This window comes from Rhincodon typus, chromosome 29, assembly GCF_021869965.1.
Source record: "Rhincodon typus isolate 14 chromosome 29, sRhiTyp1.1, whole genome shotgun sequence".
Classification (NCBI taxonomy): Eukaryota; Metazoa; Chordata; class Chondrichthyes; order Orectolobiformes; family Rhincodontidae; genus Rhincodon; species Rhincodon typus.
The window spans coordinates 2,528,840-2,540,275 of record NC_063360.1 but is presented as its reverse complement, the minus strand read 5'-3'; the positions used below and the strand labels follow the sequence as shown (position 1 = coordinate 2,540,275).

Here is an 11,436-nt window from a genome sequence, read left to right as displayed (position 1 = left end):
CATTATCGGGTAGATGCCAGTGTTGTAACTGTACTGGAACAGCTTGGCTAGGGGAGCGGCAAGTTCTGGAGCATAAGTCTTCAATACCATTGCTGGAATGTTGTCAGGGCCCGTAGCCTTTGCAGTATCCAGTGCCTCCAACCGTTTCTTGATATTAAGTGGATTGAATTGAATTGGCTGAAGACTGGTAACTGTAATGCTGCAGACCACTGGAGGAGGCCAAGATGGATCATCCACTCAACACTTCTGGCTGAAGACTGCTGTGAAATCTTCAGCCTTATCTTTGGAAAGACCTGGAAAGTAAATGAGGAACAAAAACAGAAGTTGCTGGAAAAGCTCAGCAGGTCTGGCAGCATCTGTGAAGAAAAAATCAGAGTTAACGTTTCAGGTCCATTGACCCTTCCTCAGAAGGATACTGATTTACAGCATCTGCAGTTCTTTCGGTTTTTATTTGGAAAGTAAATGAGTTTTTCAGCAGGTTGATTGCAGCAATAGTCAAGGTGACTAAAAATTCTCGAGTAGAATTTGGGAGTTTTAAACTGTTGGAAATCTTGGGTGTTTGGAAGAGTATTGGAGCAAGGGATATTTTCAGCAGTTAGTTCATGACCCAGCCAGTGCATGGTCCACATAAAGTGCAAATGATTTGAAATCGCATGTGTACTGTTCACGTCCTTTGGTTGCAGAATGTTCTTTAATTTATTTTCACAGACCATCAAATAAGGCATTGTTATGTACAGAAATCCTACCCTTCGTACAAATCATTTTTGTCAAAACATTTCAAGTCAACCTTGATTTGAACTCAATTTCTATATAAGACAAACAGAATGGTAAATGTAATTTGGCTGAAAATAAACAATCAACTATAATCATTCTGGTCATCACCACCACCCCCCAGCATCTTATTCAAAACCAGTCAACCGAACCTTCTTTCCCATCTCCCATCATGTTGTTTGCATTGTTATTTCTTATAAAGAAATGCAACTTTTTTGAGCTCACTTTTCTCCTCTGATTCCAACTATGATCCTGAAATGAAACAACTCTGTTTTACCATTCTAACTGCAGAGTTTAATTCTTGGTATCCTGTTCAGAACTTCCACTCTTCACCAAAACATCTCAGGCTCAGTTGTAATTAGCCATGAAAATGACAGTCTGTACCCAAATCCAGCAATTCCATATTTCTCATTCTAAGCACCCATTTCCATTTTGATTCTTTTGTTCAATCCTAAATACAAGTAAGGCAATCTCTCTTTGTCCTTCCTTTCTATGACTGCCTTATTATTAAAACTACAGAAGCTGCTGCCTACTGCCAAAGTATCCACTGCCATGAAAGTTTATGTTCGTTTTTGTGTCTGTTCAATTTGCAATTCTAGTCAAGATTATGCAACTCCAAAACTATGTTTTGGCATAGTATGATTCATTGTGATTTACCTGGACATCTCTAATGCATTTGACAGAGTATAGAACTGTTTGTGTTACGATGATCATTATTTCTACAGTGGAGATTATACCCAGTAGGAAAGATTGCAGGCTGGGCCTCTTTTCGAGAGAAGGGTGGGGTTCACGTGATGACCTGATATTCCTAAGGCTGTGGGGGTTAGACACAGAGGAGATATTTTCAAATGTGGCAGAAAACAAAAATAAGAGCTGTAAATATATAATTACTAATAAATCCAATCAGGAATTCAGCAGAAACATCTTTTATCTTGTGAATCATTGGAATATGGGACTTGCTACCACAAGGACTAGTTGGGGTAAGTAGGATGAATCCCTTTATGGGAAGACTAGATGAATTGTATATTATGCTGTGACATTTCTGAAGAAGGGTCTAGGTCCGATAAGTCAGCTTTCCTGTTCCTCTGATGCTGCTTGGCCTGCTGTGTTCATCTAGCTCTACACTTCGTCATCTCAGATTCTACAGCATCTGCAGTTCCTACTATCTCTGCATATTATGCTAAATGGGTTAAATGATGAGGAATGGGAAGAGACTCTTGTGGAGCTAAAACATTTATGGGCGGACTATTTCGGTCTGAATTGGGACCGTTTCTGCAGTGTACAGCCATAGATAAAACAAATTATAGCATTATCACCGTTCAAAAATATTGCTGAAAAAATGAGAAACACAATATTTTATTCTCAAGAGGGGACTTCTCAGAGATGAACTTATAACAGTTGACAAGATAATATAAATAGGAAAATCTGACCCTGCAAAACAAGGGCCACACCTTAAAATTAGGAAAGGGAGAAATTTAGATTAGAAAGCAGAGTTCTTTTTCTGGACCCGAAACGTTATCTCTGTTTTTTTCCTCTCCATATGCTGCCAGACCTGCTGAGTTTCTCCAATAGTTTGTTACTGATTTCCAGCATCCGCGGTTTGTTTTTTTTGGCTCTTTTTCACAGACATCATAACCATGAACAGCGGGAAACGAAAGCTTTGAGAAACAAACTGATGCTACAATGATGGGGAGTCCAGAACCTCTCTGAACGGACCAAATGGCTTTCTTCAACTATAATCATCCTGCGATCACAACGGTCTACGAGTTCATTAGTCAGAGGATAATATCTTCACTTTAATATACTAAAAATGACATTCTTTTTGTAAGGCAATATATTCTTCAACTGTTATTGTAACTAAGATTAATTAAAGGTAATATTTACTCAGTGCTGGGATCCGAATTCTTCCCACTACAGAAGCACAAGGGACAACCCGGAATGAAATGAGGATACTACCGGAATCCGGGACCCGGAACTCCTACCGTGTAACACCAGGGCCAGGTAACTAGGCAACAGCGGGAGTCTGGGCCCACAGTTGGAGGTAGGTTCACTTTATTCGATCCTCCGCACCAGTTTGGACAGTTTTAGTTAGATTAGAAGCGCTGTGTAAGTTTGAGGAGTGTGTTTGTTACTTTATTTATTATAAAGACAAACGCCCCATCCCGGCCAGGTCTGTCAGCAACTGTAGAGAGAGCCCCATCTCCTATCTACTAACCTCATCCCGCCCCCTTGACCTGTCCGTCCTCCCTGGACTGACCTATCTCCGCCCTACCTCCCCACCTACACTCACCTTTACTGGCTCCATCCCCGCCTCTTTGACCTGTCTGTTTCCTCTCCACCTATCTTCTCCTCTATCCATCTTCTATCCGCCTCCCCCGTCACTCCCTATTTATTTCAGAACCCCCTCTCCCCCTCCCACTCCCCCTCCCCACCTCCCACTCCTCCCCCCATCCCCCCTGTCTCTCTCTTTCTCTCTCTCTCCTCCCCCCACCATTTCTGAAGAAGGGTCTAGGCCCGAAATGTCAGCCTTCCTGCTCGGCCCGCTGTGTTCATCCAGCTCTACACCTTATTATCTGTAGAGAGAGCCACACGGCTCAAGGTTCGTGTTAACATCATCTCCCGCCGCTCCCCAGACAACCCATTTCAAAGTCTTTTCGTCCTGAAACATCTTCCTGCCCTCCACGCAGGTTATAAAATAATGTGTGCCTCCCGCGCTTACGTTTTATTTTTGTTTCTGATTTTTGCTACCTGCGGTGTTTTCAAAGGGTAGATTCTGGCATTTATCTAGCGCCATTCACGACCGCCGTATGTGCCAAAGTGCTCAAAAAGTAAACGAAGTACTTTGGAGAGCTGTTCACTAATTTATGTAGGAGCTGTGGCAGCAAACTTGCTCACAGCAAGATCCTACATATATCAACGTGACGACTGGATAATCAGTTTTTGTGATGTTGAATGAGATGTAAATATTGACCAAGAGACTTGGGATAACTTGCCGCTCTTGTTTAAACTCCTACTATCGGATCTTTAAATGTCTGCCTGAGAGTATGTACGGCGTCACAGTTTAATGTCATAACATAAAGACAGTGCAGAACGCTCTCAGAACTGGAGAGTCAACCTAGACTTTCGTGCCAGCGTTTAGGAGTGGAACTTCAATCCACATGCTTCTGACTCACGTGAGAGGGCTACCAGCTGAGTCATAGCTTTATTAGTATTCCTGTACATCAGTGTCACTGTATTTCATTTCAACATACTATAGACTGGGCAAAACAAGCCTACGACCAACAGATTAAACCAAAATTCTGAAGTCCTGCCATATCCAGTGATGAATGGTGATAGACAATTTAACATCTGGAGGACCTGATAGTATTCTGACAATAATACTGAAGAGTTGTGCTCCAGAACTAGCTCTAGTTAAACTGTTTGAGTACAACTGTAACACTGGCATCTGTCAGACAATGAAGAGAATTGCCTGGGTATATCCTTTGCATGAACAAACAGGACACACCCAGTCTGACCAATTATTGCCTCATAAGTTTATTTTTGATCATCAACAAAGTGATGGACAATGTCAATGACAATGCTATCAAACGTCACTTACTTAGCATAACCTACTAATTGACCTTCAATTTGGATTCTGCTGAAATCACTCAGCTCGCAACATGATTAATGCCTCGGTCCAAACATTGAGCTGAATTTTAGGAGTGAGGTGAGAATAATTTCCCTTGACAAGAGGCAGCATTTAACCAAATCTGCCACCAAGGAGCCTTGGCTAAATTGAAGTCAACAGAATAAGGGGGCAAGCTCTCCGCTGTGTGAAGTCATAACTAGCACAAAGAAAAGTGATATGGTTGGAGGCCAATAATCTCAGCTGCAGAATTCCAGGAGTTCCTCGGGGTAGATTCCCTGCCAAACCATCATTAGTTCCTATATGGGTATCTTCACAATACATATTGTACTGTATTCAGAACTAGTTATGACCACAGAAAAGTTTTGCAACACTCCAAACCCCTGTGCAACAACAGCTTGACAACTTCCAGTGGAGGTTATGGTACAAAGATCAATGTTGTTGACCTTAAAACCATGTTCTCCTTGCTGCTCCAGTTAAGCCTAGACAAGGTATGTTTACCAGGAAACATTGAGGAACTCTTTCCTTTGTATTTTAGTTGAATCCTGATACACCACTTAATTGAAGGGTAGGTTGCTAACCAGTAGTTTGCAAGCTGTCCTTTTACTAAGTAAACTAATACACTGGGGCTGTTTTGAAAGGAGGAGAGATTCTGCTTTTTACAAATGCATTTTATTTATCACTGGAAGGATGCTGCTTTGTGACTCCTCTTTCTTGACTTTGTGTTTGCTTATATAAGGATGTTCAGGAGAAGTGGACTGGGGAGTTCTGCTCTGGCAAGAGCCCAAGCTCAGCTCTCTGGACAGAGAATATCAGGAATCTTCGAAGACTCTGGGGACGAACTGCGGGTAATTTTTAAAAATTGCCTTCAAAGGCATCCTTTTGATAACTTATGGAGGTGATCCTTATCCTTATCAGGCTCTTGGGTTGCTGGGAACTGTTTGACTTTATGCCATTTTTTTTCCTCCTGTATCTATTCTTCTGTTCCCAACCGTTTGACAATGTGTGTCTCATGTAACGATCTCCAGAGAACCTGATGACCTTCCGATAAAATTCAAGCTTCCGGTTAGTAGCTGAAAGAATAACATGTCAAAATTTCAGGTGTGAAAACTTTTACTGTAACAAATAACTAAATAATACTATTGATGACACTTTTTTGTGATAATGTTAAAATACAGAAGATATTTCTTATGTAACTTCAATCATAATCAAAAATCTGTCTCTCTCTCTCTGTCTGCAGTTATATATTACATTGCATCTGAACTGGTCATGTCACCTTCTAGGAACATCTTTAGTATTATTCATAGCTACTGATGGCTTACTTCATTTTTACCTTCCCAGCCTGGTAACTGCTGATTTCGAAACTGTATTTCACTGCGAGGGTTCCACTGCAGATTCTTTATCTCTAGCTGAATCTGCCTGCCTTATCCAAATTCCCTTTGATTTTTCAGTCTGAGGAAAAAAAACTCCCACCTATGTTCTGTTTGGTGAACAATAGAGTCAGCATTTTCTCTGCTTGATGTGCAGAACTGGTAACCTCTACCACCTGTTCTCTGTCTCTCAGATGGTTGTAAACCTTGTCAAACAACCTGCTGTCTATCTGTGATATACCCATTGCTTTGTAAGAAAGACTCTAACCTGATCTCAAAATAGCTTACTTTGCTGTCTTTCCCCATAGAAACATGACACACATTAGCCTTGAATCTTGGTAACATTACTAATTAATTGTCTTTGATCACAAATCCCTTTCATCTAAGAAGTGGACTGTTCAGAGCCCAAGTGTTTAAATGTGAAATCAATAATACCTCACTGAACTTTGAAAGATTCGTGGTCTACTTATGGTATATTCAGAGACTGTGTTTTTGTCTACAAGCATAAATATCTTGCATCACCTTCTCAGTGAAACAATCCAAGTCTTCCCTAGTTTCTTAACAATCAAACCACCCAGACCTACTGTCATTAATGCAAAACAAGTCACGTGACTCCCTTTATTTAAACTTAAAGCTGAAGTACCAAAATATAACAATCTTTAAAAACTTATAAATGTAACAATCATATTTCTTCTCATTGAGGTATTTTTATCATTATATTATTGTCTGAAGCTAGTAACACTCCTGCCATTTATCAATCCCCTGTTCTTCATGTAAGCACTTTATAGGTATTTCTTTTTCAGTCTTCTGTTACTTTTCATCCTTCTTATCTCTTTAGGACTTCAATAACTTCCTCAGCTGAGATCAGTTAAGTTTGTGTGCCTCTGTATTCTGCCACATCATGCCTTTTCTAATTAAACAAACACCAGAGCTGAAGTATATACACCCTTGTTTCTCATTTAAACATATGTTTAAACCCTAGTGGTACTTTAACTTCCTGGCACATAGGGATTAAGTATTCTATGAAAATTTTGCCAATCAAAGTTTTAAACTCACTGCTTGAATATGCAGAATACTCCCCTCCCTCATTATGTTTTTGCTGTTCCCCCTTACGATTAAGTTTCTGACTTAATCTCAAAGCCTGTTCTTGTGGCTCATTTCACATTGGGAATTACAAGTATTGACCATGTCTGTTCTACCACTAAACTTCCACTTTCTCCTTGAAACAAGAGTAGAATTCCTTTTCTAAATTTTTACTCTTATTTGCAGGAATATATGAGCGCACTGTATAAGAAAAACAATACCCTGAAGGTTAATCCATTCAACTTGCATGAAGTTAGTGATTTAAGTGATTTTTCAACAGAGGATACTGTAGACAAAGAATGGAAGGAGAATCGATATTCAAAAACTGCAGCCACTGTAATGCCAGTAGAAGGCATCAGGGAGCTGACATTGACAGGCAGTCGGTTTTTGAAGAAACCAAACAAACTGGCAGTATCACAAAGTCCTACCATGAGCAAGAGCATGTTGAAGAAAGCTAATGAGATAAACACAAGAAAACCGAGTACTGCCTCTGTGTTGAGCAGATCCTCCAGTGCTACACTTGCCAGACTGGCACAAATAGAAAGCAGAATCATGAACAGAAGACTGAATGCATGCACGATCGATTCTGATGAGTATTTGTGCAGTTCTGACGAAAAGCAGATTTCGCCCAAGTCAAGCAGTGAGTTAAGTGGAAAAGGGAGCAGGTTCTTGAAGAGAACAGCAAATACTGCAACAAAGCAGGAGACCAATGTCAGGGATCTGAAGAAAGAAATTGGATCTTCAAAGAAAGACCAGCAGAATGGACATCCTAGATCTCCAGGCAAAGTGGTTGTGGTCGACAGTGATGAGGAGGAAGTGAAAAGGATGCTAAGAGGCTCCTTTAAACTTACTGATGAAAGTGAACTTACAAAACAATCACACAAGGCTCCACAACATGGTTCCAAATTACATAACCAGGTAATGTATCTACACACTAGTACTTCATCAGCTTTCATTTACATTACTTCTTTAATATAGTTAAACATTCCAAGTTGCTTTACAAGAGCATTGTCAGACAGTGTTTAGTAGTGAACCACATAAATTGATGCTAAGGCAAGTGACAAAAAGCGTCATCAAAATGTTAAATCTCAAAAAATGGAGAGAGAGCAGAGATCCCAAGTGTGGAAATTTCAGACAGTGGAGCTGATGTGACTGAAGGCATGGTAGGAAGAAAGAAGTTTAGGTGAACGAGAGGTCAGAATTGGAGGAAAGGTTCAATTAGTGCACACCAACCATGTTCCCAAACTAAACTAGTCCCGCTTGCCTCCATTTGGCCCATATCCCTCCAAACCTTTCCTATTCAGTGCTTACCCAATATTGTAGTTTAAATATTGTAACTGTATCTGCATCCACCACTTCCTCTGGCAGTTCATTCCACACATGAACCACTCTCTGCGTAAGAAAGTTGCCTCTCATGTCCTTTTTAAAACTTTCTCCTCTCACCTTAAAAATATGCCCCGTAATTTTGAAGCCCCCATCCCAGGGAAAAGACCCTTGCTATTCACTTTATCTATGCTTCTTATGATTTTATAATTGTTAATGAAATGCAGTTGAGAGCAATTTAAAGGGAAAGTGCATCAAAAGATTTTGCCTTAATTTCAGATTTTTTTTATTTTGTTGTGCAAGAATTTAAATCCTTTTCTTAGAATGTGTCTTAGAATACGAAATAAATGCTGCTTTGCAGATTACTGCAGAATTTATAAATGTGTAGTTAGGCAGGCTAACTAGTGGGTTTACCCAGGGAGTCAATTTGTCAGAATACACTAAAGTGTGTATGTGGGCCAGTGGAATTCATATTGGATTACACAAGAGGAAGGGAAGTGAAAGGTAACAGTGGGGTGCTTATCACTGTTACCTGTAAAAGGTTATTGTAAAGCATAGCCAGCTTTTCGATACAAGTGCATGACTTTTAATTGGGAATAAGGCCTACACGGTATCTTCTGGGATGCTGGTTGACCATGCCCACACATGGCTTAGCAGTGCATTGGTGCTCACGTTTTCTACTTAACAGAACTGAATGCAGTAGGATCTATTAAGACAAGGTTCAAGTGTTACATCATGCACCAATCTTGGTGGATTTCCGCAGAGATTCTCCAGTCAGATATAATTTGTGAAGTTCGTAATTGCACCAGGGTACAGAAATGCCTGGATTTTCAGTCAACAAATTGGTTCAGCAATGAGTGTCATATCTGGGCATTATAGCAGATATCCTGTGAGAGGATGTGAAATTGGTCCATTAGCTGGTAGACCTCATCGTCCTAGAGCAGCAACTGCCTGTTTTGATTATTACTGTTCTTATTTCATGCTTTGAAGCTTCTTGTGGCTAGTGCTGTTGGGGGGGACAAGGTAGTAATTGTATCATAAATTGGTAGGTTCTTGTTAATACTTCCTCTAATTGCCCTGGTTTGTAACACAATTGAATCTTTTCCACCAAAAAGACATTGACTATACTGTATGGTTAATTACCGATAAAACGGTACAATTTTAAAGCACATTCATACCATTGCATTTGATGTATCTCCTTATTTATAAAATTTTACCTTAAACATTGTAGTGGTTACATCAATGGTTATAAGTTTCATTCCCTGAACATCCTACCTCACTCAATTTGATTTTCATCATAGGCTTCCCAAACAGATGAATGTATTTTCCTAATCAGTCTATCAAAACCTTCAATGTCAAAATCTACTCTTGACCTTCAGTGTCCTAGTTATTATTTTCCTGTTTTTTCTTATATCAGTGGCTCCCCATTGTCTTAATGTTGCTGTGATTAATCCTCCCTGGGCCTTCCCATAGCTTTAAAATCTTCTCTACAGTACAGTGACCTCATTAATATTTTGTACAAACCTTTTTTTATTGTACTATATACCCCTATTCATAAAACGCAAAACACTATCTCTTTTATAACTTTTATTCAACTGTGTTTGTACCTTCAGGAAATTATCTTTCTTAAACTTTAGGATCTCTGTTAACCCACATGTTCACACTCACCTACATTAAGTTACATTTGCCACTTGCCTACTCATGCTGTGAATGCCTGAATATTTTCACAGACTCATCCTCGCTGTTTGTGAAGCAGTTATTGGCAAAATTTGAGATTGTACTTACTATGGCCTACTCCAAATCATCTAGTTGTATCAAGAATATGGTGTCAACTCTGTCCCAGTAGTGGCTTTGTAGGAGAATTCTCTATCAGTAGCTGCGCTGCAAAATACACTCACGACTGAAGGATTAGAGTCATAGAGACATACAGCACGAAAACAGACCCTTAGGTCCAACTCGTCCATGCCGACCAGACATCCTAAATAAATCCAGTCCCATTTGCCAGAATTTGGCCCATATCCCTCTAAACCCTTCCTACTCATATACCCATCCAAATGCCTTTTAAATGTTGTAATTATACCAGCCTCCACCACTTCCTCTGGCAGTTCATTCCATATATGCACCACGCTCTGCGTGAAAAAGTTGCCACTTAGATGCCTTTTAAATCTTTTCCCTCTCACCTTAAACCTATGCCCTCTAGTTTTGGACTCTGAACTTGAGAGAACTGTTACTTGCTTCATTTGTAGGGTGATGTGCAAGGTTTAAAATACAACTTCATAGTTATTGGGTGCAGAACACCATTGTAACTAAGAAAGTGTATAGATCACTTACTTGGAGCATTGAACTTCAATAAGATATTGAAACCTATCCTGTTCTATATGTTAATCCTTGGTCTAGGTGTAACATTTGTTTATTAATCTATTGGTGTAAATTTATAAATATTGGTTATACTTGCTGACATGTTTTAGCTCATGATATTCATTGACTTGCATTTTGCTTTCCTTATAGTCTATCATGAGAAACCACCAGAGGAGCCCGTTGAGAATGCCCTCACCACCCAGTGTGGGTACCCCTCTGAGCCAGTCTCCACGGATGAAGTTTGTAAAACGGCATCCATTTTCCCCATCTGAACAAAGTGAGATTAAATCTCTGGATGAGCTCTTTACTGAGCCCTCTGTTGCTGAGGATCTGAAAAATCTTGACAGTGAATCCTCTAATGGTCAGTATCTTGTTGTATCTAACATTAGGCATCTTGTTTGATTTTGAATTGGTGATGAGCATACGGTTTGACAGGTAACTTAGAGTTTTACAGCTTTGAAAGAGGCCATTGGGCACATTGTATCATAATTAATTAACCTGTTCAGACATGTTGTGATTAACCTGCATGTCATGGTGCTTGAACCTGGATCTTTCAGCCCCTAGGTAAGGCTTTACCATTATGCCACAGGAGCTGGATTAAAGAATTCTGAAAGAGAACACCTTCTCTTTATCTAGAAATGTATCTAGTTGTTTCATGAACCCATTCCTAACTGGTAAACTAGTCTTCTGACCTTGTGGTGCCAAATTATCTTTCAAGTTGATTTGAAACTGTGATCCTTGAATGTAGGGTGACTCAGCATTGTCTTTCTTTTTCAAAAAAAATTGTTATCAAGAGACAAAGTCAAACTAAAATCTCCCCTCCCCCCACTGCATCCCAAAACCAGTCCAGCTCGTCCCTGCCTCCCTAACCGGTTCTTCCTCCCACCTATCCCCTCCTCCCACCTA

At 40.0% G+C, this 11,436-nt stretch overlaps 1 protein-coding gene across 1 annotated transcript in view; it reads left to right on the top strand.

Moving 5' to 3' along the window:
- The first annotated feature begins 1,639 nt into the window (after positions 1–1,639).
- LOC109927428 overlaps positions 1,640–11,436 on the top strand; it is a 47,734-nt gene continuing 37,937 nt past the window's right edge. Inside the window, exons 1-5 of the mRNA XM_048613884.1 lie at positions 1,640–1,751; positions 2,689–2,812; positions 5,136–5,244; positions 7,036–7,767; positions 10,681–10,905. Coding sequence (XP_048469841.1) covers positions 5,137–5,244; positions 7,036–7,767; positions 10,681–10,905 — 1,065 coding nt within the window. The 5' untranslated portion in view covers positions 1,640–1,751; positions 2,689–2,812; position 5,136. The remainder of the gene's footprint in view (positions 1,752–2,688; positions 2,813–5,135; positions 5,245–7,035; positions 7,768–10,680; positions 10,906–11,436) is intronic.